Here is a 25,806-nt window from a genome sequence, read left to right as displayed (position 1 = left end):
GAGGACGATTCTTTACAGTACATGAGGACGGAGCCGCCGAGCGGGGAATGAAGCGGGCGGCAGGGAGATATCCTGCCGCCCGATTGCTCAGTGAATTACGGTGTGGTTGTCTCCGGGGTGAGTAACGCCCCCCCCATTTCTTGTTGGAACCCCCCACCCCATCCTCCCGAACCAAAACCACCCCGTGTCCGGACCGGTCTGGAGGCCTTTAGAATGGCCTCCGAACCGGTCCGTGCACATGACTAGTATACTCTATACTTTATTTGACTTATATGCTGAATATATACTGAGAGAAGCTGGACTGGAAGGAGATGAGCATGGTTTTAAAGTTGGAGGAAGAAACGTCAATAACCTACTCTGCACTGATGACACTTTGATAGCTGGTAATCAGGATGATCTGCAAGCTCTATTAATGAAACTCAAGGAGCACGGTGAAAAAAAATGGGAGTATGACTAAATGTAAAGAGGAATAAACTAATGTCAATGGATACAGCAACCAGCCTCGGAACTGATAATGAAGACCTTGAATTGGTGGATAGCTTCTGCCTTTTAGGGTCAACCATCAACAGTAAAGGATCCAGCAGTCAAGAAACATGCCACAGACTAGGACTTGGTAGGTTGCAATGAAGGCCTTGGAAAGGATATTTATATGCCATGACGTATCTATACCTACAAAGATAAGAATTGTTCAGACAATGGTTTTTCCCATGACACTGTATGGATGTGAAAGCTGGACTTCAAAGAAGAAAGAAAAAATATTGACAATTTTGAACTTTGGTGCTGGAGTAGACTTTGGGGGATATCATGGACAGCCAGGAAAAACAAACAAATGGATCATAGAACAAATCAATCCAGAAATTTCACTCAAGGCACAAATGAGCAGGCTCAAACTATCATACTTCAGACACATTATGCGAAAGCCCAGCTCCCTTGAGAAATCCATAATGCTGGGAAAATTTGAAGGAAAGGGAAGATGACGATGACCAGCAGCAAGGTGGATGGACTCAATTATGACAGCAATAAATGCACCACTGAGAGACCTTAAAGGCCAAGTTGAAGACAGATCATCCTGGAGAAAATCTATGTGGTCGCTAAGAGTCAACACTGACTTGACGGCACTTCATCCCTCCCTCCCTCCCTCCCTCCCTCCCTCCCTATACAGGAATTAGAGAATGGGAAACAATTCAGCAGAGTGATAGTATTTCAATGCCTCAGAACTATCATGTATATCCTAAACAGCATCATTTCCATCTAGTCAGTGGAAGTTATTTGAACCTTTCCCAAATATAGAAGGAAGCTTCTTGACAGAGACTAATAATAATCTTTCAAAATATAAAAACACTATTAAACATCCTAGCAAGAATTAAATATTTAGTAGAAACTGAATAAAATTGCACAAACCTTGACATACAAAACCAAATATGCCTGAAACAATCTTCTTCTTTGCTCTAGAGAGAAATAATAATTGAGTCTGCATTTTTCTAGGATGCACCAGAGTGTAAAACTACACCACTGTTCCACCTGATCTCCCTGAGGGTAATGACGACTCTAGCAAGAACTGAATCAGTTGAGAAAACTTCAGGCAACGAACTAAAGTGAAGATGTTTGTGTTATAGGTGGTGCATATAATAGCAAAGAACTAAGAACAGCAGATAATTCCTAGCCTGTATGCTTTGAAGTCAAACTTAAAGATGTACAGTAGTTACTAGTTATTGCAGTTCATTGCTACGGTCAATTCAAGACAGCATATCACAAAACTCAGCAATTTGCAAATGAGTGAATCCTTGATTGTGCATGGTCACAGTGTCTTAATGCATCATCAGCTTACTGGCAAAGGTTGTGTGTTATATGTTTTTAATATTTGTAAGCCACCTTGGGTGCTTTTGTCAAGGCAGAATAAAAATGCAACAAATAATAATAATAAATTAATATGCTACAGATAGCCTTCAAGAGTGAGTGGCAAAGAGGCTTGTTTCTGCTTCTGCAAAGTCTAGACATACCCCAGAGATATGGATTCTGCAGTACTGCTGCCACCCTCTGGCCTGCTAATCGACCACATTAATTTTTTTTTTCCTTTATGTCCTCCTTAGAAGTTGCCTTTCTGGACTTCTTTCAATCCAGATACAAACATAAAAGGTGTTTATTTTATAACATCATTTTGACTGTTTGTACAGACAAACATACTTTGCATTTGTCTTAGTACAATGCTACATTTCACAAAAGTAAACATAAAACCCCAACAGCAATGACTACCCAAGTTTGCTACCTTTTCTTCCCATTAAAGTGCGATTTCATTTATGCTTAAAATACTTGGATGGCATGAAACTCAACACAAGTAATAGTTTGTTTGATAACACTGTTGCTTAGTATACATTAGACTAGGTTTGATACTTAAATATATCTCTCTCGCACGCACACACACATACACACACACACACACTCTAGACCAAACCACAGAGACTAAAAATTGCATTGACTGGGTTAAGATGAGACACATGAACAACAACTGAGTTTAACTTTCAACTTTATGGCTTTCAGGGGTTGCCTTTAGCGTTATGGAAGCGTGCAAGTATGCCGTTGTCAACCATAATTGTAAATTAAAATCAATTTTTATTATACATGGATTACATCTTCCTAATTTCACCAGAACTTTGGCTAATAGTTCATTCCATAGCCAACATAAATACTCAGCATCTTTAACAGGAGATGCTCATTTTAAAGATCAAAGCTCAAGGGAAAATTGGAAGCCGCTGCTACAACTCAATACCTCATAGCAAGGGTTGTGTATATTCCATCAGAAAAATAAATAAATTGTGCACTCAGACAATCCAAACTATGCACCAAAAAAGATGGATTTCGCAACCCATATAAATTATGCACATTAGCGAAAATTGCATAGCTATGCAAATATGTTCATTTTGTCTAATTAATTTTTTCTGCTTTTGCTTATCACAGGTGGTACAGCCCCATCTCCAACAATTAAACATCTATTGGGCCACTTCTCTGGCTCCAGTATTTTCAGCTAGCATTGAAGGGTGTGTTATTTTTTTGGTCACAATGCATAGAAGCTTGTTTTTTAAAAAAAAATTAATGTTGCAAATTTCAGGAAACTGAAATCTGTACCCACTACCACATTCTGTACAAACCTATTCATAGCTTCACTAACTAGATTAGACAAACAGAGCTATTTACTGATCTTGAATAACAAAAGTAGAACTCAGTATTTTCTGCTTTCATAGTGAGGAAAGAACCATGCAACTTCCTGAAGTGCCTACATTGATTTCCAGTTATTGTTGTTTTCCACAGTCGATGCTTCAGGTCAGCTGTTGGCCAAATCAACCTTAATCCAGGGCAGTCATGTAGGCAAACCCTCAACCTCTTAAGTATTTGAGAAACCGCATTATAGAATATCTTGAGAAAGAAGCAACTTTTGACTTCAGATTCAGGTGGTCAATGAAGAAATATTCTTTTGTTAAATTCAAATCCCGACAGTGGGAAGAAGAAAAACCACACATCCAAGCTAGCATATTAAATTTTCCTGATAGACAGCTACATTTGATGATGTTTGCGGAGGGAGGATTCAATTCTTTTCTCAGCATGAAGGGCACATTATGAATACTGAACTGTATAAAAATCAAGTTTTATTTTATATATACTGACAGCAATAATACACCACCTGCATTAGCAAATCATGGCAACATAAGCTAGACTTTACTTTCTGCAAAACAACCTCTGGGTGAATTTAGACAGCCCAGGTTTTCCTCATACAAAACTTCTGCAATCATTGCACACCAGAGTCCACATAGTGCTGTGTTCTCTGAAGGATAGTTCTTAAAAGAGACTCCATGGAAACCACACTTTCAGGATGGCAAATGAAATGTTTTGGAAATTCAGTGGTTAGGGAGTGGGACATATACTGTCATGCTGCAATGTGTGTATATGCCCCACTCCCTAAGCAGTGGATGTCCCATAGGTTTTCAATCTTTACCAGAAGCTGCCCATACATCCCTTGTCACAATTAGTTTGACCAGTGGGGCAAGTCTATCACTGAAAAGTATTATGGGCCACACACATATGCACAGAACACTGTTGAAGCTAGCCACCTAGGGGAAAGTTGGTGCTGCTGGCAACTGCCATCACTTTAATTTAAGAGAGAGCACAGGCAGCATATCATCAGGGTCCAGGGCAGGGCCTATGAGAGGGGGACGCAAGGAGTACATCGTACCCGGGAGCCAAAAACATTCCCAAAAGATACCTGGGATCAAGTTTTCCCAGAAAGCATACTGAAACTTCAAAGCACCAATGGACCACTACATGTAAGAAACTGGCTTGTCTGGAGTCAACAGAAGTAAGCATTATATTGCTTTCCATGTCGATTATTTTGGCACAAGACAGTCAACAGTCTCAAGACTAGCACTTCTTTATCTAAATCTGCATTGGTATCTGCTGAAGGTTGGGATTCTAATAGGAAGTGGCAGAAACCTTCCTAAAGGATCCCAAAACATGAAAAAGGCAATAGTCACAGGGAATGTTACCTAGCTTGGAAAGAACTACCCTGTTTCCCCGAAAATAACAGCTAGCAGTAATTTCTGATGTACCGCTAATTGCCCTAGTGCATTTTGGGGGGCTAAAATTAATATAAGACACTGTCTTATTTTCGGGGAAACACGGTAGAAAGATGCCTGCTATCTGGGACAGGATTTGACACCATCTCAGAAACATCAATCAAAACCAAAGGTGTGAAATGGTACAATCTTTTAAAGCGCATCATCGATGTTGTACTCTTCTTGGGAGAACGTGGTCTGGCACTTACTGGTTCATCCCATAGAATTGGTGATTCAAACAATGGACACTTTTTAGGACTCATTGAACTGCTCTCCCCATCCTTCAGGAACAAGTGCTAAGTGTAGAGGAATCACAGAAAAGGAGTGAGCAGCTTCAAGTTCATTATCTGTCTCCTGACTCACAATTTTATTGCAGAATGCTAAAATTCTGTGAAACACCACATTTTGCTGGAGAGGCAATCTGCACAGTACTTTGCAGTAATAGTAGATGCCACACCAGATTCCTCCTATATTGAACAAACATTTCTTTTGAGATACGTACTTTTAAATGAAATGCAGTATGAAATTCAAGAAAGATTTCAAGTTTGCAGATTGTAGCAACAAAAGAGGGGAAGAAATTGCTCAGTTGATAACTGATACATTGAAATAACATGCTATTCCTCTCATTGATTGTGGAGCTCAAGCCTACGATAATGGGGCAAATATGGCTAGAAAAATACAACGGCGCACAAGCAAAAATACAAGAACAATGTTCAACAGCAATTTTTTCACCCTGCGGTTGTCACACACCCAGCTTATGTGGAAATGATGCTGCTGAATGCACACCTGAAGCAATAACCTGCTTTGGAACAATTCAAACTGTGTACTACCTGTTCAGTTCCAGTCCTAAGTGGTGGGAATTACTACACTGGAAGACCGCCTAGAACTAAATTTGACGTCCAAAACCAGAAATGAAGTCCATGGAGTTTTCTTATATGTGACATCTTTTGCCTGTGTGTTAATGTCAGCTGTGTGGTACAAAATATCAGTTAGCATAGATATTTGAAGCAAGGGGGATGCCACACTGGATGTTCAAGTAGTAAACATAGAAACTCTCCTCACAGAGCTGACAAAACTTTGAAATAACTGAAAATGCATGTGGAATGAAGCCAAATTGGTTGCATCAAACCTAAAGATAGAAATAAAATTCTCCCATAGATGTGGTGGAGTTAAGCGCAAGAGGGCAAGGCCGCATGATGACAGCACACCTGATCCTAACTTGGAGGAAATGAATGACACAGATGATACGCCAGAAGAAGCCTACTTCAGAAAGTGTGTGTTTTACATTTTGGTAGACAATGTTATAGCAGGATTAACTGTCTGCTTCAATGCTGTTAAGCAGTTGGCAGAAAAATTTGATTTATTGTGGAAATATCTCACCATGTCTGAAAGTGATGTGGAGAGAAAAGCTTTAGCTTTATCAGAACAATATCCTGCTGACCTTAATGGTGATGATTTTGGAAAAGAAATGGAACATTTACCCTCAGTACATAAAGCAAGTTTTGTAAATGCACAGTTAAAGCCATTAGATCTGTTGAACTTGTTAAAAGAGTACGAACTTGGTGACCTGTTTCCAAATGTTTGTGTTAGCTTAAGAATACTATTAACAATTCCAGCAACAGTAGCTTCTGCAGAGATGTCATTTAGCAAACTCAAGCTGATTACGAATTATTTAAGGTCTACAATGTCTCAGGAACGTCTTGTGAATTTGGCCAGGCTAAGTATTGAATCAAACATTCCCAGAACAATTAATTTCCATGCTGTGATTTGAAATTTTTCACACACAAAAGGCCAGGAAAGCTCTTTTTTTTAAGTAAATACTAAACCTATCTACCGGGTTTTTTTTAACTTTTTACTAATAATTATGTCTTCTGATGATCTGATCTACATTGCAATATAAAAGGATGTTTCAATGTGAATTCTTTCTTCTTATCTGTATTGTAGCACAAACAAAGATGTTCAAATCAAATGTGCTTTCTTCTCTCTGATCCTCTTTTATTTTATGTTATTTATATTTATCATGGAGGGAGTATAAGAGCATAAGGCCTCAAATGTAGAAAATCAACAGAGCGCTCCATTCCATCCCTCTCTCATCTTCCATACCCTTTTTGGCCTTACAGGCTACAGCTCATGGCATAAAACCGTAGTGGATAAAAACAGGATGACTAATGGAGAAGGGAAGGGGGCTTGAAAGAAACTTTGTACCCCCTGATAAAGTTCCTCTCAGAGGCCCTGGTCCAGGGGAAGGCAATTCCACTTGTAATGGGCCTGGGGTCCGCATTATCAAAGAACATCTCCACCAGTGTTCCCTCTAAGGCATGCACATGCTCACTTTTTTTTTTTTAATGTCTGCTCAATTAATTTTAAATCCCACTCAGGTTGAATCAGGAAGGTTCCACACTAAATGCACGTGGCCGCACACATGGCCTTGATACTGCCACCCAGAACAAAACCCGTTCCATATAAAGATGAAACACTGATATCCACACCCAGCATTTGTTATTTGCTTTTTATTATGAGTAATAGGGAAGCCAGGTGCAGGCTTCAGGGTTAGGGTTTTTAGCCTACTTTCCAGTAGGCTTATGAGATCACCCAGCATTCTGTGTGTGTGTGTGTGTGTCCGTGTGTCCCTCCCCCCCACATCCGCCATCAACTTTGCAATGCCTAGACAAATATGAACTGAATCGGGTACAGTTGTAGAGACACATAGGGGCACTTCAATGGCATAATTTGTGATGATGTCATCCACCCCAATCCAAGATGGCGGAAATGTAAACTTTTGAGGCTCAAGTGGGCTAACTTATGAACCACTTAACCAATTTGAACCAAATTTGCTACAGCTACAGGGATGCATAGGGATGCCCAAATGGCATAGTCAGTGATGATGTCATCCATTCCAATTCAAGGTGGCGGCCATATGAACATCTGAGCCACAAGCAGGCTAATTTGTGGACTGCCTAAACGATTTAAACCAAATTACGTACAGTTGGAGTGAGTGACACACAGGGACACCTCAGTGGCATAGTTTGTGATGATGTCATCCACACCAGTTCAAGATGGCAGATGTGTAAACTTTTGAGGTGCAAGTGGGCTAACTCGTGAACCGCTTAACCAATCTGAACCAAATTTGCTACAGGTGCAGGGACACATAAGGATGCACAAATGGCATGGTGTGTGATTATGTCATCCACTCCAATTCAAGATGGCTGCCATGTGAACATCTGAGGCACACACAGGCTAATTTGTGGATTGTCTAACCCATTTGAACCAAATTACGTACAGTTGGAATGAGTGACACACAGGGACACCTCAGTGGCATAGTTTGTGATGATGTCATCCACACCAATTCAAGATGGCAGATGTGTAAACTTTTGAGGAGCGAGTGGTCTAACTCGTGAACCGCTTAACCAATTTGAACCAAATTTGCTACAGCTGTAGGGACACATAGGGACACCTCAATGGCATGTATTGTGACAACGTCATCCAACCCAATTCAAGATGGCAGACATGTAAACTTTTGAGGTGCAAGTACACTAACTTGTGGACTGCCTAATTGATCTGAACCAAATTTGCTACAGCTGTGTGGACACATAGTGATACCCCAATGGTGTAGTTTGTGGTGTTGTCATTCACCCCGATCCAAGATGGTGGATATGTGAACTATTGAGGTGCAAGAGATCTAACTTGTGGACCTTGATCTGAACCAAATTTAGTCCAGTTGTAGAGACAGTGAAAAGAAAGTAGGCTGATTAGTTCTTACTAGAACAACTTGTTTTGTTTTTCCAGAAAGGGAGGAAGGACATTGCTTCTGAACTTCCTACCTACTACCCACCACTGGGCACATGTCCTCTCTGTAAGAGCTCGGAGTCTCAAACCAGGGATTTTGGCAGCAGAACTCAGCTGTCTTACACAACACTTTCCCTGTGCAACTACAAGCAGCTCCTAAGCAATGGGTGTTGTCAGCCTGCTCTCTTCTGCAGGGCAGCACCACCCATACAATGACCAGAAGTTCTGGTCCAAACTGATAATGCAGATATTCAGCCAAGGTGACCGGAGGAACCAATAGGGGCCTTACTGGCCACATATAGCAGTTGCCCCAGGCTCGAATCCTCAGTCTGAACCACATCACTCAAGGAAATAAGAGCACAGACTTGCCTTATCTTGTCTACATACACCAGTACCTGACTGCCTACCTTTCACAAACTTATTTTCTGCTTCTAGCCCTTTGCATTCTTGTCTGCCTGATCCAGCTCTTTATCCCTACCTATCTTGGCCACATCTGCTGCCTCTGAGCTCTTTGATGGTCCTCAGCCTGCTCTACAATTGTATCCCCTAGCTGAACCCTGCCTTGAAGCCAAGGTTTGACATTTTGCAAGGTGATGTCACAGCCACAGAACTCACCAGCTGGCTTCAGGAAATCCAATCCCTAATCCTAAACTGGTTTACTAAGAAGAACTTCTAAATATAAATATTGAAGATTACTGCCTGGAACCAAAAAGAGAAGAAAGAAATTGTTGGCATCACCTATTGCATCTGGATTATAACAGGCTACAATATGAGATACCTGCAGGGCTGCTGAGCACTATTTTCTATCCCATTCCTTTCCAGTTTAAGGCTCAACCAGTTGTAAAGTTAGAATAGCAAGAGCTAGTGAAGGGGTAGGCAACCCTGGCTCTGCAGCCATTGCTCAATGACAACTCCTATCATCACCAGGAACAATAAATTGTGACTGGAGGTGATGGGAGTTGTCATTCAACAACAGCTGGAGAGCCAAGGTTGCCTGCGCCTGAGCTAGTGCTTAGGAGGCACCTAGTGATCCAGGACAGGGGAAGAGGTACCTGTAGTAGAGGAGAAGTGCCATGACCTTGGATCCAGGATCAGCCAGGGTAGGAAGTCCTATGACCCAGACTCTGAGTGACCTCATGCTGCTGTCGCCACACACACATCCAAGAGAAGCAGAGGAATCTGAACCAGCACATCCACCATGACCTGAGAATACAGCCCTATCTTCATCCTCTGACTCAGAAGAGTCCTCCAAGGACCTACCAGTGTTGCAGGAATCAACGCTTGTGAAATTGGGTAAGGCCTCTTTAAGAAACAGATCCTTCCCTAGCAAAGAGGCAGGACCAAGTGCTTGGGCAGCTGCCTTAAAAGCTGCAAGAACAATATTACATTACTGTTGTCATACCCAGTTCCTATGATCCTGCTGGACACTAACCAAGGTTCTGTGTCTTGGGCCTCAGAGCTTCCAAGGTCAGTGGAGCACCTAGATCCTCACCTTAGCAAAGACCCCAGAACAGGTCAGCAGGCAACATTCCTCAGGTCATATTGTGCTTGTGGAATTCCAGTTCCCAGCTACAACCCTATCTTTTCATGGTTTTTATTTCCTCACAAACACAAGAACTAAAATAAATATTCATTTAAAAAACAGATTTCCACAATATTATATAAGCAATCTTTTTGCAGTTTATGGTTCATACTGATCTGTGTAAAGTCCAGTCTTTATAAAGTTCAGGTACTCTTGGAACACTCCCACAAGGAAACAAACTGAAACCCTGCAGTAATGATCTTTACTATTTTTCAATTGATTGCTACTTTGGTGCACGGCGGGGCAGGAGCTCTCCAATATTTAGCTATAATGACCTCCATGCAGTGCTATGGCCTGCCCAGCACTGGTAGGGGGGCCTTTAACAGAAACAGAACCCTGTCAAATCCCAGTGCCATCTTGGAAAGTGCACACAGAGCGCTGGGAAGTATAGTCCTTCCCAACACTTTCCCCATTGAGATTTGTAGGGAAAGCCCTGGGAAGGACCACACTTCCCTGCATTCCATGTGCACCTTCCAAGTTGTCATTGGGGCTTGAGAAGGCTCTTTCAAGGAGTCCTTCTGGAGCTGAACAAAGGGCAGCACTGCACAAGTTCCACTGCTATAGAAAGGTTTTATGTATTGTTGACGTTCAGCCGAGGAACCTATTTTACCCAGTAGGGGTTAGCAGTCTCTCCTTTCCAGCTGCTCTGTATTGTTTATATCACTGTTGCTTTGTGGTGTTTTTATGGTTTTAATTGATTTTAATATTCGAACATGATTTTATGGAATTCTACTGTAAACTTTTCTATAGCACCTTGAGATAAGTTTTATGAAAGGAGGTACAACAGATTTCTAAGTATTCCTTCAACCCATTTTAAAATACAGTTTGCAGGAATCTTAAAAATCCCAATAGTAAAGGCTTTCTCTACTTTGTACATATTTAATAAATCAGAGGTAGTATAAATACTACTGTGGTATACTCACCTGATGTGCTGTTGGCCCTCAAAGCTGTCACTATTTGCATGGTTTTAGAACTTTTGTTGAATAGAATTCGCCAGAACACAACTATTAAACTATAATTTAAATTAATTATAACCAGACAAGGTTCCTCATGAGTAGTCCTACTGAAAATAGGACAAGTTAGTCATTACTAACTTATTAATTTCAATAGGAATACTCATGAGGAACCTAGTCTGGATATCAGCCACCGTCCACAGAGATGTCTTAGCAATCCTGAAGACACCTTTTAATAACCAAAGTGATTAAAAAGTACATAAGAAGTTTTGTGCAATCTTTATTGTTGTCAATAAACCTTTTTATTAAATGGTTTCATAATCCATTTGTTGCAAAGCAATGATTTGTGTAGCTTTCTGCGCCTGAAAACATTAGAGGCACAGTCATCGCTGAAAAGCATCAAACTGATATGACAAACTAAATAACCTCAGGGGCTCATGGACTAGGGACCTCATTTTATAACTCATTTGTTTAGCAAATGAAACACAAAATACTGCTTTCTTTTCCCCTCTGGAAGCAATACAGTGCTACAAGCCTCACACATATAATGGAGGAAAGTAATGGAGTGAGATAATCCTCACGTTATTTCTGACGGCTGAAATCACTGAGTTTACCATGCATTTCAGACAGTAAAAGTGAAGTCCATTAAATCTATGAAAGCAAACAAATATCTAAGCTTTTAATGAAGTGTTACAAAAAAAACCCCACTATTTCTTAGGAATCATTTCTTCAAGTCAGAATGTCCTAAAATCTAGCCATTGAAGACATTAGCAAATAAGTGCAACTAAGCTATTAGCCACAACAATTTTGCTTTTAGATGGTAAGCAAGTATTGCAAGACTCTATGAAAGCACATATCCACATGCCTACTGTGGAAGAAACAGGGATACAATACACCGCACACAGAAAGAAGCCCTTCAGGCTTAATTTCAGGTAGGGTACAACTAGGAAAATAAAAGCCAAGAAAAGCATATATTAGAGCTGTGTATCATCAAAATGATCAAGATCAGATCCCATCCCAAACAAGTTCATCAGGTTTGCAATGCTTGTGGGGAAAACCCAGGCGGAAGTCCAGGGCCTCCATACCCCCTGGGCCCCCAAAATCCTCCTTGGTCTGTCCTGGGTGCTGTGGTCACCACACTGCACCAGGCGGCCAAGCGTAGCTGTGACCTGTGCTGGGCAGCCAAGTGTGACCTCTGCTTTAGAGCCAGAGGAGGGAGTGGGGGAAGTAATATGTGGGATGGGAATATGTTAAGTTGCGGGTTGTAATTTCTGCTAATGCATATGAATATTTGCATAAATATTCCTGTTGTATATTCTTACATTCTTGTGGGTTCAGTTGCTGTTGGTGCCCTCAAGAACCCATGTGTTAAAAATACTGTGTGTGTCATATTGTATGTGTGTAGGGGGATGATGCTTAACTTTCAGCAGGGGTGTGGGCCTCCAAAGGCCTTTAAGTCCAGGCTCCAAAATTTTCTAGGTGCACCTCTGGATAGCACAGGGTGTACTAGATTACTTTGAGGTGCACTGGATCACAAAGTGCACCCACTTTGATTGGATCTCAATTCAGCACATGATGGACAGATTGTAATATACCATTAGAGCCATTAGTTCTATTTTGTTTTGTCAAATCTATTGTTTTATCAGAGGATACTGAAATAGTGATACACATTTTAACAGCAGCCAGGAAAGCCATTAGCTACAGACAGGGATAAAAAAATGTGCATAGTGCATTCAATTAAATCAACTAATATGGTAAGTGTATGGGAGACTCAGACAGATTGTATTCATATGTAGAATATTTTATTTTATTCTGGAATGATAAAGTACAGGATAATATACACGTGTAAGGTCAACTTAAGGTAAATTACAATTTGAATGAAAAGGATGGGTATACTATATTTGTGGATATTTACTACATTTACACAGAACTGTATTGATCTTTTCCTAAATGTTTTCTATATAAAAACAAATCTGGAAGAGCAAAATGTGCCATTAAGTTGAATTTATATGGATTGACATGTCACAAACACTGCTAGAACAACTGATAACACAAGTCTAGGGTTTGGGGGTTTTTGTTTGTTTGTTTGTTTTTTACATATGCAGATTGTGTACTAGGGTTGAGCCTCTGAACACATGCAAAGTGTGGTTCCCTCACCACAACCAGCTCACACTCCTGGTGTTAGGAGCCAGGGCTTCAAGCCAGGCTTGAGCCTTAGCAACTCTAAAACTGAGTATGCTGATACTGAGTGCCATATAGTAGCATATTTCTGAACTTGTTTCACTGAAATCTGAACTTGTTTCACTAAAATAAATCAAGGAAAGGCAGAAAAACAAATCCTACATTGTCTGTGCTGCAACTGTGAAATATATGTATTCATTCAATTAATCAAAATCTGCAGTTCCATACAACCATCAAAGATAGCAGCCGACATCAAGACTAGTACTGCACTATCGGGAAGGGGCAATTTGCAACAATTCCCCTTCTTTCTCAAGCTTACTGTGCCTCCCAGAAATACATCCCTGAGGGTCATGCCACCCTCAGGGACATATTTTCAAGACTAACAGTGGGCTTCAAGAGAGAAGGAAAGAATGTCAAAAACATTCCCTTCCCCAAAGCACTAGTCTGAATTTTAACGAGTGTTTCCTCCATTGTTACCCTGTGACTTGCGTTTTAGTCCAACTATCAAAGATGTTTCCGTAATGATCAAAGAGTTTTAATAACTTGTTTCAGCAAATCATATACCCAACATTGCTTTGTTAGTAGACATTTTAAGGAGGATAGACAAGCCATTTTTTAAAGAAGTGTGCACTTTCTATTTCTAAAGTTGTTTTAAAGAAATGAAGGAAACTGGGTGCTTGAGGGACACAAGGTTAAAATATCAATTCCCATTTCAGTTAAGTGGCCTGCTTAGAATTAGTTCCGCAACAGTCTTTGAACTAACTCAATGTTGCAGAGTAATTACTTATCCTCTATAAGTAATAAATTGAACAGGAAGCCAACTTTAACTGAGAAACAAGAGTTTGATATTTATGAAAAACTAAACATAGGCCAAGAAAACAGCAGACTAACAGTCTTTTATACAGAGAGAGGGAGAATCTCTTAGTTTGAATTCAAGGCAAGTAAGAGGCAGACAAACAAACTGTGACTCCACCCCCAAGCCAGTACATAGAGACATTCACATAGAGAAGCATGCCCCATACAAGTAACTTAGACAATATCTATGGCAAAATCCCTTTGCCCCAAAATATTCACACATTTTCCACTTGCTTTACCTTAAGTTTGAGGATGTACATCCAGGTATAGTTCTCTCAGATTGTTTTGAACAGTCCACTAGCTTCTCTGAGATATCCCATCTCTCTGAGAGCAGAGGTATGGAATATTGTGCCAGCACTGCAGGCTTACCACAGAGGTGGCTCAGTAGATAATGACCATCCGGCAGAGTTGACATTCTGGGCAGGGAGGAGAGCGAGTGCCATTGACTATTTTATTATCTCGAGGTGCCTGGCCCAGTACTCCCCTAGTCTGGAGGTGGTCCCACAAGTGGAAAGTGATCACCATCCAGTTAGTCTGCTCCTGCAAAACCTGCCAGGCCTCAAACAGCTGGAGTCAGCCCCTGCTATGAAGATAAAGGAAAACTGCTGTCGTACCAGATGGTCTCAGTCTTTGGCTCAGACAATCTCCACTCTTCTTCAGTCGCAACATTTACAGAAGTTGAGCCAAGATATGCTTGATCCCTTGGACCCGGTTCAAACTATACAAGTTTATAACTCCATTACCTTGGAACTGCAAAAACATCTCATTTATAAACAGCGCGAATCCCCCAAAGGTCAATGGAGACCTTCTAAACCATGGTTTGACCAAGAGTGTGTGGAGTGCAGACACCATCTTTTAGAAAGATACCAATCCTATAAGCTAGATCCTATTGCAACATCAGCCCAAGAACTATTGCTCCAGAAAAAGCAATATAAACAGCTGATTAAACAGAAAAAGCGAATCTATATGAAATCTTCCTGGGATCTGTTATTGCACTCAATTCAATCAAGACAGCAGTCCCTTTTCTGGCGAGCTGTGGCAGGGATTCCCCTCGGAAGACATCTAACGCCTGATGCTCACATACATCCAGAGCTCTGGGAGAGGCATTTTCGAAAATTGTTCTGGGAGGAAGGGACCCTTTCAGGCCCCTTCATTTTCAATGAGGAGCCACTACCAGACTGGCCGCCCGTTTCTATAGCAGAAGTCTCTGACTTAATACATCAATTGAAGCCTGGCAAGGCCCCTGGCGTGGACTTGGTCCCGCCAGAGCTGTTCTTGTCTAATATAGACTGGTGGGCGCCGGTGCTTGCATCGTTGTTTACTGCTATTGATAGCTCAGGGTGTATACCGAAAGACTGGGGCCTGGCCATCATTGTACCAATCTACAAGAAGGGGTGCAGAAGCGACCCAGGCAACTATCGGCCGATTAGTCTTCTGAGTACAGTTAGTAAGCTTTATGCTAAACATCTCTATGGGAAGCTGAGGGACTGGATGGCTCAGGACAACATTCTCGTAGATGAGCAAATGGGGTTTAGAGAAGGGAGGTCTACTGTAGACCATTGTTTTGTTCTGCATCATCTAGCACAGAAATACGCTCAGTCCTTGCATGTTGCCTTTGTCGATCTTAGGTTCACTTTTGATTCAATCCCTCGGGACAGGCTCTGGGATAAACTGAGAGTTTCCTCTATTGATCGGCGACTCCTAGCCCTAATTAGAGCTTTACACGCATCACCAAGCATGAGGATTAGGTACAACCCGCAAGGAGGATTAACTAGAGCTATTCCAATTGGAAAGGGGGTCCGGCAAGGATGCGTGCTGGCGCCCCTGCTGTTTAATTTATACATCAATGATATGGTGACCCAGCTAGATAGTTGTGAATTCCATCCTCTGAAGCTAGCTGGAAGAAGTATCTCAGTGCTACTGTATGCAGATGATGCGGCCATTTTGGCTAGAACCCCAGTTGGGCTTAGGAGGGCCTTAGGGGCACTGGCAGTCTACTGTAAGACTGAACAGCTGAGTATCAACTACCAGAAAACAAAGGTGCTCTCCTTTGCTAGGAGACCCAAGAGACGGGTCTGGAAAATTGATGGACAAAGGATAGAGCAGGTCCAAAACTTTGTATATTTGGGGGTAGCTGTTCACTCATCTGGTTCAAGACGAGCCCATGCCTTGCACGTGGCCCAGGCCGCTCAAAACAGCGCCCGAGCTATTCTGCAGTTCTATAGATCCAGGGGTGGGCATCTTATCCCCGCGACCAAAACTTTTTCAGGCGAAACCATTGGCACAGTTATTATACGGTGCCCAACTGGGTCCCTATACAGATCTGTTCCCCTTAGAAGTGGTGCAGTCCAAGTTTCTGAGAGCATTATTTCAAACCCCTAAATGCACCTCCAATGTGAGGCTCAGACTGGAGGCGGGCCTCGTTAGAGTTGAGGCCAGATGTTGGCAAATGGCGCTGTTTTATTGGCTGAGAGTCCATTCCTCAGAGATAGGGCTGAGCCGCCTAGTCTTAGCAGACTCATACCAGTCGACTTGGAAGCGTTCACTAAACCAAAAGATGACTTCTTTGGGCCTCGATCAGTCCGCCCTGCTCACGCAAAGTTTGGAGACAGCTAGGAAGTCCATCAAACAGAGAATTGAGGATATTGAGAGACAGACAGACATGGCAAGGGTACCTGATTTTCAGTGCCAAGAATCAGTTAGGTATTGCTTGGCCCCAGCACCCTATCTTACTGCCCTGGAGGTGCCCCCTCTTAGAAAAGCTTTCACCTTGGCAAGATGTAATGCCTTGCCTTCAGCCCTTTTAGAGGGACGATACAGAGGGATCCCCTATGGGGAGAGGCTTTGCCCATGCGGCGAGGGTCAAGTTGAAACAGTTACCCATGTACTATTGGAATGCCTGCTCTACAGAGACCTGCGCCGGGATTTCATTCACCCTCTGACAGTCAAATTCCCAGGTCTCGATCTACCTCAGATGACTGCCAGGCTCCTGGAAGGAAGTAATTCCTCTTCCACTAGACAGGTAGCCAAATTTTGCAGTGCAGCCCTTCGCTTTCGGAAGAGCCTAAAAATGGACAAATAAACGACACAATGCCAGAGCAATTTGTACTCATATCTCGGCTAGTTGTAGCTGGGCATGTGGGGATAGGTATTGCCAGCTTAAAAGTAGCTAATTCAATGCTAACACTTTATAGAGCCCCTGAATTGTATATCTCCTCCCAGATTGGGAGCTGAGCTGTGTTTGGAGTTGTAATTGTTCAATAAGCAGGAATAAGCTGCCCTTTTATTTTAATCTATTTCACTAGTATTTTACTAGCATTTTCAGTGACTCTGTGCTGAGCAGGACCCCATAGAATGCTGATTATCCCCTCTTTTAAATTTGTTCTGATTTTATACTGCTTTTTGACTGAAACAAAGTGTTTGGCTGAGTCCTTTTTAGCTTACATGCATTTTATCTATTCTGTTTGTGTTTTATATCATGTTTTAAAATTTTGTATTTTTAGATTCCCTCCCCCTCAGTCTTAATGCTACATCAATTTTAATCTCCGTAATACTGCAACACTTTCCTCATATTGCATTTACTGTATAGTATTACTGTTTTACAACTTGTGCTGGTCAACAACCGTAATAAAGATTATTATTATTATTATTACCACAGAGGTGCTCTCTTACCCCTGGACTTCCAGGCTGCAGTCCTGGGCCTCTGCACCCCATGGGGGCCCCAGGTGGTGTTGCCGCCTGGCCCAGTGTACTGTGAACTGCACCAGAGGCCAGGCATAACCTCTGCATTGGAGACAGAGTGGGGGAGCAGGGAAAGAAATGTGTGGGATGCAAATATGTTAAATTGTATGTTGAAATAATTCTGCTAATACATTTTGGCATAAATATACCTGTTTTATATTCTTACATTATTATGAGTTCAGTTGTTGTTGGTCCCCTCAGGAACCCATGTGTTAAAAATACTCCATGTGTCACAGTGTGTGTATGTGTGTGTGTAGGTGCAGGGGATCAATGCTTAACTTGCAGCAGGGGAGGGGGCCCTCCAAAGGCTTTTAGGTCCAGGCTCCAAAATTACCTAGGTGCACCTCTGGCTTACTGGCAGCCAGCCATTCTTCCCAAGCAGCAAGCTTGCTCCAGCCTCTCCTCTCCATGCCTGTATCGTCCTTTTCTGTCTTGCTGGCTAGAACAGACTGTTAATCAAGCTGTTCCAGCCAGTCTAGTTCCTAGAGGCCACCAGGCTGACATAGCCCCCCAAAGCAAATAAAATTGGGCAAAAAATACACTTCCTGGTGGCTTTAGGGGCTATATTTTCTACCTTTTTAAAAAATTTCTTTGTGGGGGGGGATGCCAGATTGGCACCCCCTAGGAACCAGACTGGCTGGAAGAGTTTGATTAGCAGGCTGTTCTAGCCAGTAAGACAAAAATGGAAATTAGAGGCATGGGGAGGAGGGGCTGGAGGAAGCTCCTTGCTTGGGAAGGATGGCTGGCTGCCAGAAAGCCTGATCTTTCGCTACCTTGTGTGTTTGTTTGGTGAGAAGTGGGCACAGCCCCTCCTGCCCCTACTGACCAGCTGCCCTGCTTATCTTATTTGAGACAATTCCCTGCCTCTTAATATGTCTAATGGGAATGCATCTCTACTAACTGAATTCATTGGCAGACATCTAGATGGACATTGCACCATTCCACTAGGGGCAAGGGAATGGTGTTTAATGACATCCCTTTCCCTCTGAAGCCCATTGTGCTTCCTGAAAACATGTCCCTGAAGGTTACATGACTGCCAAGGACATATTTTGGAGATGCATAGCAAGTTTCAGAAGCAAAGAAAGATTGTCAAAATCCCCTCTCCCCTCTAATGCATCTAGAGTATTGAGTCTAGTTCTGGGTGCTCCACTTTAAGAAGGATTAGACAAATTGGAAAGAAGGCAATGAAGATTATCAGGACTATGGAAAACAGGTCCTATGAAGAAAGATTGATGGAATCAAATATGTTTAGCCTGTAAAAGAGAAGACATGATAGCCAGGGGCATAGCCACCAATGGACGAGAGGGGAGAAACATCCCTGGGCTGCTGGGGCCCACTACAATGCCTCCGTGTGTCCCCTTCCTCCAGAGAGTGACTATGGTGTCTCCTTGTTCCTCCCCTTGCTGGCTGGAAGCACAAGCAAGGCAGAGTGAGCTTGACAGAATACCCAGCTGGTGAACACAGCAGTTTCCGTCTGGGAGAGATGGATGTAGCCCATTGGTCCCTTCCGTCCAGCAAGCACTTGGTTCACTGGCTCAGAGCAAGGGAGAGAAACAACACCAGCCAGCAAACAGAGCACCAGTCAGCCAGGAAGGGCTATGCATCCTCCTGCCTAGTGCTGTCCATGTCCCTTGCATCAGTATGCATCTGATGCAAGTACAAGGGGCCCAGCTGGCACAGGCAGATATGTGGCAGGGGGTCAGCCATGAAGGCAAGCTGCAACCTGTCACTGAGCCACCAGCAAATCCACTATTCGCCTGATGACAGCACCCTTCCAATACCTGAATGGACGTCACATGAAGAAGACAAAGACTTGTTATGTGCTGCCTCAGAGGAGAGAACTAGATCAAATCAGCTTAAGCTACAGGATGCTAGATTTCAGTTGAACATTAGAAGAAGCTTCTTAATGACAATGTCTGACAGAGGAACCAGTTATCCAGGAGTGAACATGATAGGCACACTGGAGGCCTTCAAGGTGAGGCTTGTCAGCTATCAGTTGGAAATGCTATAGCTCTGAATTTCCTGCCTAGAGCAATGGAACACAGAACATAGGAAACTGCCATATACTGAGTCAGTTGGTCTATCTAGCTCAGTATTATCTTCACAGACTGGCAGCAGCTTCACCAAGATTGCAGGCAGGAATCTCTCTCAGCCCTATGGGTTGGCCTAGATGGCCTACAAGCCTCCCTTTAAGAAAGGAAAGGGGGTAAAGAAAGGCAGCAGAGAAAGAGAGATGCTAAGCTAACATTACAGCAAATCAGAGAAGGAAAAAACTGGAGAGAGAAAATGTCTCGGCAGGACTGAATCACACAAGTGTCTGCACTGGAGTTAGTGAAATCCAAAGATAATGTGCTACAAGATAAAATGGATGAGTGCAGGAGAAAGAAGTGCAATCCTTGGTCAAGCTCAAGGATGGTAGAGTTACTGGAGATACAAGACAGAAAAAAAAATCCATTTTAAAAAATAGCAGAATTTTTAAATAGACATGATAAAGGAAAAGAAGCCAATGTAAAGGGGGGAAAAGAGGAGAAATATGGCCACATTTAAAGTCAAGAACAATGAAATGAGTTGCAAAATGAATAATAGATATAGGAAGACAAGAAAGGTATTACAATAATCAAGCTTAGATAGAATGATAGCTGTGATAGAATAGGGTGAAGACAAAATACGTAGAATTTAAAAAGAAATGTCTAAACTGTGTCTTCAGAAAGAACCCATTTTAGAAATATTAGTAAGTTGATAATGACATTTTTTAAAGAACAGGCCTGAAATCCACATTATAATGTTGTCAGAACAGCTTAATTTGGGGCTGCAGTTAGCCCCCCCCCATGTGATTTGGAGCTGTGGGCTCATAGCCTCCATCTTCGATACCTGAGGTCACAGGATTGTGAACTCTTGCACATGCCCGTATTTGGCAAACCATGCAATTAGGTAGCTTAGCACAAGCAAACATGGGTCAATACTGCCCAAGGTCAGAATAACAGATGACTGTAGGGAGTCCCCCATGACCTTGCTTGTAAAGAGAAGAAAGCTAGCAAAGTAGATCCCAGGTCAAAGAGACCTTCACAAGGGAAATAGAGAACTCCCTTCTTGAAAAGAGAAGTAGCTTCTCTAATCTTCTCCTCAGAAACTCAGATAAGCATGGCATATCTCCACCCCACTATCAACACACTAATTGTTTGGCAAGGACCAGGAGAAGTCATTAAAATTCAAAAGACCAATCTCTCTCTCCACCTGGAGACATCCTGGTTGGCAGATAAGCTTTAAGTTCACCTGTTCAAACATACACTTCCTTCCAAACCATTCCACCTTTTGTTACCCTGGATGATACCCAAGTTGATGAATTCCTACAAACATGAATGCCTTTGTACCAAATGAGTTTCAGCCCCTTTGGCCAGGGCACTTGGCTTGTGCATTGCCCCAGGGCATGAATTTGCCTATTTGTATCCCAGATCCAATACTCAAGGACACCCACTCAGAACCTTCCCCAGACCCAAGGAGAAAGGACCCTGCACTCACACTTACATTGACCTATACCATGCTGGTTCTTCAGCAAATAGTCATGCTGAGCTACTTGCCTCTTTTTTCCTGCCTTTCTGCTCTACTGTATTGTTGTAAACTGCCCAGAAACTTGCGTTTGGGGTGGTATATAAATGTGTTAAATAAATATAAATAAATAAATAAAATACCGCTGCAAGGAAGTCCGCACAGTTATTTCCCTGCAAGTGCAGTGAATGCACCAATGGATCGAGACCAGTAATAATAACTTCCTATCCTTTTAAAACTCCTCACTCCCTTCTCTTTCCTCCTTTAAGCCTGCATTTCTCCAGTAAGCCTTAAGATGATTCATTGACAATTTGGACCTTAAGCTAAAACACCTCTACATGAGATTACGGTTATTACTGCTTTGCCTAATCACTTTTTCTCTTCCTGTACACCTTTTATCCTTAAATAAATCTGACTGTATTGCACTTCCACCTCCTCATCATTTTCCAGACCAAAACTTTGCTTAAATTGATACTGTGGTGGACTGCTCCATATATAGTCACAGTTATTCCCCACATTAGCCCAAAAACCCCATTGGAGTGTTTAGCCAGCACTCTGGAGCAGTTCCATTAATAGTAAACAGGAGGAGGAAAAAGAAGAAGAAGAAATCGTACCCAAATTCCTAGCATGTAGAGTAGAGGAAATTTAAAAAACAGCATCAAGAGTTAAAGAAATTAAAAGGTTACCCCTCCCCGCCCCTGCTCACACATTTAGATAAATTTAACTTACAGAAGTGTGAAGAAAGTGAGAAGAGGCAGAAGCAAGTCAAGCAGAAAGATTAGCAACTGATAAGGCAAGATCAAAAACTGAAAAATCTAATAAAATCATCAACATAAAAAGGTAATTGGTAATTGTGCAAGAGGCAACACAGAAAAAGAAAGTGAACACCAACAGAAATGAGATTGCAAAGGACTGATTGGTAGAAAGGCAGTAAGAGTTTCTGGAAAAATACAAAGAAAGTCAAGCAAAAACAAGAGCCAAGATTATGCAAAGACGACAAAAAAAACTGTATGATCAATGGTCTCAAAAGCAGAATAAGTAGCCAACATGAGAACTGAAAACAGGTGGCACTGTTTACACAAAAGAAAAGGTCAGTAATAGAAGTTAAAAGTGTTTCAGTACCATGGAAAGAATGAAAACCACACTGATTAGGATCAAAACATTAGACAATATAAATTCTAAGCATGGTGCAAGCACAATCAACTCCAATAGTTTAAAAGCAAAAAGCAGAAGGGAAACTGGATAATAGCTTGAGAGATAAGAAGGTGTTGGGGTTATATCAAGACATGAATTTTTTCAAATATTAAGTTGAGCCCAGGTACCTGAATAGGAAAGGCTTTCCATCCACATAGACAGAAAAAGTCAGTAATTCTGTGCATTAAGCACTAAAGATATACATAGTACTCTATCAGGACACACTTATGTTATTTGCTTAGCAAAGTACAGGCAGGACTTAAGACACTCCAAATTAAGACAAATGGCACTTAAGACATTTTGTAAATTGCTACCTTGTTTCAACTTTACAACTGTAAACTTGTTACAATTTTACAGCACTTGCCATATGAGGCTGCTGGTGGGTGCGTTAGAGGAGGTGGCAGCAGCCACTCGAGACTGGTGGTCCTGGTGGCAACTGTTGCTGCATCTGAGTTGGAGACTGCTGAGTTGCCTGTTAAAGAGCTTCCCTCTGCCTCTTCTACTTCTCTTCCTCCAGACTTAGCTGCTGTGTTGGGACAGCAAGAGGGAGAGAGCCCAACTTGTTCCCAGGCCACACAGTGATTCCTGCCCACCCTCCTTCCTTCCCTGTAACAATTGCCCAGGAGGAGGAAATGGAACCGAGCTACCCAACTGCTTTCTTTCCTTCCACAGAAAAGAAAGAAAGAGCCAGGAAGAGCCTGGGAAAGGAGTGAGTAAGAACAGTAACATCTGATTCCTTATCATCAACTCCTCTACTGCATGTCTGCACAGACTGACACACCATCAGCTTTGATAGCAGCAAGAAAAAAATAGGGTATCTGCCCTTGGTTCAGGAGCCAAATCCGCATGTATAACATTGTTTCCTATGGGAAAATAGGTTCCAAGTTAAGACATTCAAACTTGACAGAGTTTCCAGGAACCAACTGTGTCCCAAATCTAAGGGCTTCCTGTATTAAGTTGTTTGAAGTAACTCTTACTTTCTGCAATTGTGTAAAATGAATTCATCCTCACTTTCAACCACTCTCTAAAATGGCATGGCAACAGCAGGCTGGCAAGTGTTGGAGTCACAAATCACTTTTTCCAGCTACCAAAGAAACTCCTCAAAGGTTTATTCAAAATTCTCAGCATGCCAAGTTTATCTGTTTAGGATCAATTATAACTTCATCCCATCTGTGTAAAGCCAAAAACATCTCTCCCCAAGCCCAAACTTCACGTGTTGTGGTCTTAACATTTAGAAGCTTATCCCATGCATCAGCCCAATTATATCCAGCATCACCACATTAGTGCTGCATATTCCAGGCAACTACTTGACTGGCACCAAATCATCATCTCGCACCTCACTCACTCACTCTCTCTCTCCAGTCATTGCCCCCAACTTCTTGAGAAGACAGATTTTTAACTTTAAGAATGGTCTCCAAGACGACTTAAGAAGCAGAGAAACAAACTGAAAGAGGGCCGCTAGTGTCTTCCAAGCCACTCAGCGCGCGTCACAAACGAGGATCACTCGTAAAAACGTTCTTCTGGGCTTGTCCTTTTTGAGGACTTGCTTGTTTAAACCGATCCTGAGGTGGCCCTAAGCGACTTGCCATCTGCTCCCCTTCCCCGAAATAGCCAACCCAGAGAACAGACCTGCGGGTGACTAACCTGAGCGTGCGGTTGGCGGGGCAGCCCTCCCGGCGCTCCATAGCAGCTGGCACGCAGCTGGTGAGCTCGGTCCAGTCCGCATGCAGCCCGCAGCTCCAGCCGGTGGAGAAGCGCGAGAAGAGCCACGTGTCGCCCTTGTCTCCTCCACCCGCAGCCGCGGCGCCACTGCCCGGCGCTGCTCCTGGCCGGTGGCAGGTGCATTTCTTCTGGCCCGCGCGGCAGAAGCAAGGCTGCTCCAGGCGGATGTTGCGCACCAGGTGCCTCCCGAAGGTAGTGCCGCCCGTTTTCTGGATGTGCAGGAAAACCATCACGTCTCGGCCGCGCATGTCGAAGTGCACGCGGCGGCATAGCTCCGAGAGCCCGAAGAGGAACTTGTGCCTCGAGGCGCTGGCCAGGTGGAGCACGAGCCCTGGGGACGCCTCCTGGAGCTCTCGGTGCAGGTGCTGCTGCTGCTGCCGCCTCCGACTGGCCAAGGACGCCCCGCGCAGGAAAGGGGCCGAGGAGAAGTCGCCACTGGGACGACCGCAGGGGGAGACGGCAGCTGTGGCGGGAGGGGGAGCGGCAGCAGGCGCGTTGGGGCAGCCCCCGCCGGGCGAGGCGTCCTGGTAGAGCATGAAGAGAAAGAGCAGTGCCAGGAGCGGCGGCAACAGCAGCCACCGGCTCAGCCGCTCGTCCATGTTGCCCAGAGCCGGTCTCTCGCTTTCCTAGCCTCTCCCTTTCGTCTTCTCTCTCTCTCTCTCTCTCTCTGGTTGGCTCCCTCGTTCAGGCAGCGGGCAACTGCAGCCTGTCCCAGGGTCTTCGCGGCTCCAGGACTCGCCGGTGTAGCGAGTGGCCAACCCCCCGTAACGTCGACAACGGCTGCTGCCTCTTCCTCTCCCACAACCCCATCCCAAGCATTGCGGCTGAAGAGCCAAGGAAGACTCCGCCACCCCCAGCTGGCGGGGGGCTCATCCGCTGCACCTCGTCGCGGATGAGGCGGATAATAATAACAAGAGCAGCATGGGAGGGGGGGACTTGCTGCTGCTACTGCTCATTTCCGGGCCGACCTCCACAGAAAGCGTCTGGGGGTTCAGTGGCTGTGTGGTGCCGTCCGCTCCTCAGGAGTTGCGGCGCGTCTCTTCTCTTCCCCACTCCCCGGCTGCGCAGAAAGAGGGGAGAGAGACGACTCCGTCTGCTGCTCCCCGCCGAGTCGCACTAACTGAAGAGCCGCGCCGAAGCGTCATTCCATGACAGTTTGGGGAAATTTTTACATCTGACTCATAACCGACGCTTCAGGCCCCCGCGGGGGGCGGGATCAGGCGGGGAGCGCGATGCCTCCTCACAGATCAACCCAGCGCAAGCGCTCCCCCGCTGCCCTACTCGCGGCGCCTGTTTTGCCCCCCAGCCGGCGTAGTGGTGGCTACTGCCTCTCACAACGTTATCACTCTTTCTACAGGAGGGGAGGCGCTTTCCTTGCTACCGAACCAATCGCCTGAGAGGAGAGTTTGCAAAGCAGCCAATACTGGAAGCTCAGTTTGTCCGTGCAGCGACTAGAAACCGACAGGTTCCCCCACCGGCATGGTTTGTTGCTGACAAAGCTATGAACAAGCCCAACAACTTGTCAAAAATTGCTACCAAGCGTAGCATTATTTATTTATTTTTTTAGTCAAGCTATCGAAAACCCAGTCCAATAGTTTCCCCAGCTAGTAATCTCTTTATGGAAAATGTGTTTAGGTTTGAA

The 25,806-nt window shown here is 43.5% G+C and overlaps 1 protein-coding gene across 2 annotated transcripts in view; it reads right to left on the bottom strand.

Moving 5' to 3' along the window:
- The window catches only part of HS6ST3 (heparan sulfate 6-O-sulfotransferase 3), a 367,579-nt gene extending 342,132 nt beyond the window's left edge, over positions 1-25,447 (bottom strand). For both annotated transcript variants that reach the window (XR_008319289.1, XM_053308563.1), the window contains exon 1: positions 24,087-25,447. Coding sequence is in view for 1 of the 2 variants with exons in the window: in XM_053308563.1 (XP_053164538.1) it covers positions 24,087-24,763 (677 nt within the window). In the remaining variant the exon portion in view is untranslated. The remainder of the gene's footprint in view (positions 1-24,086) is intronic.
- Between the last annotated feature and the right edge of the window lie 359 nt (positions 25,448-25,806).

Source organism: Hemicordylus capensis, chromosome 3 (genome assembly GCF_027244095.1).
Source record: "Hemicordylus capensis ecotype Gifberg chromosome 3, rHemCap1.1.pri, whole genome shotgun sequence".
Lineage (NCBI taxonomy): Eukaryota > Metazoa > Chordata > Lepidosauria > Squamata > Cordylidae > Hemicordylus > Hemicordylus capensis.
The sequence above is the reverse complement of the archived record's forward strand: the minus strand, read 5'-3'. Positions and strand labels throughout refer to the sequence as shown.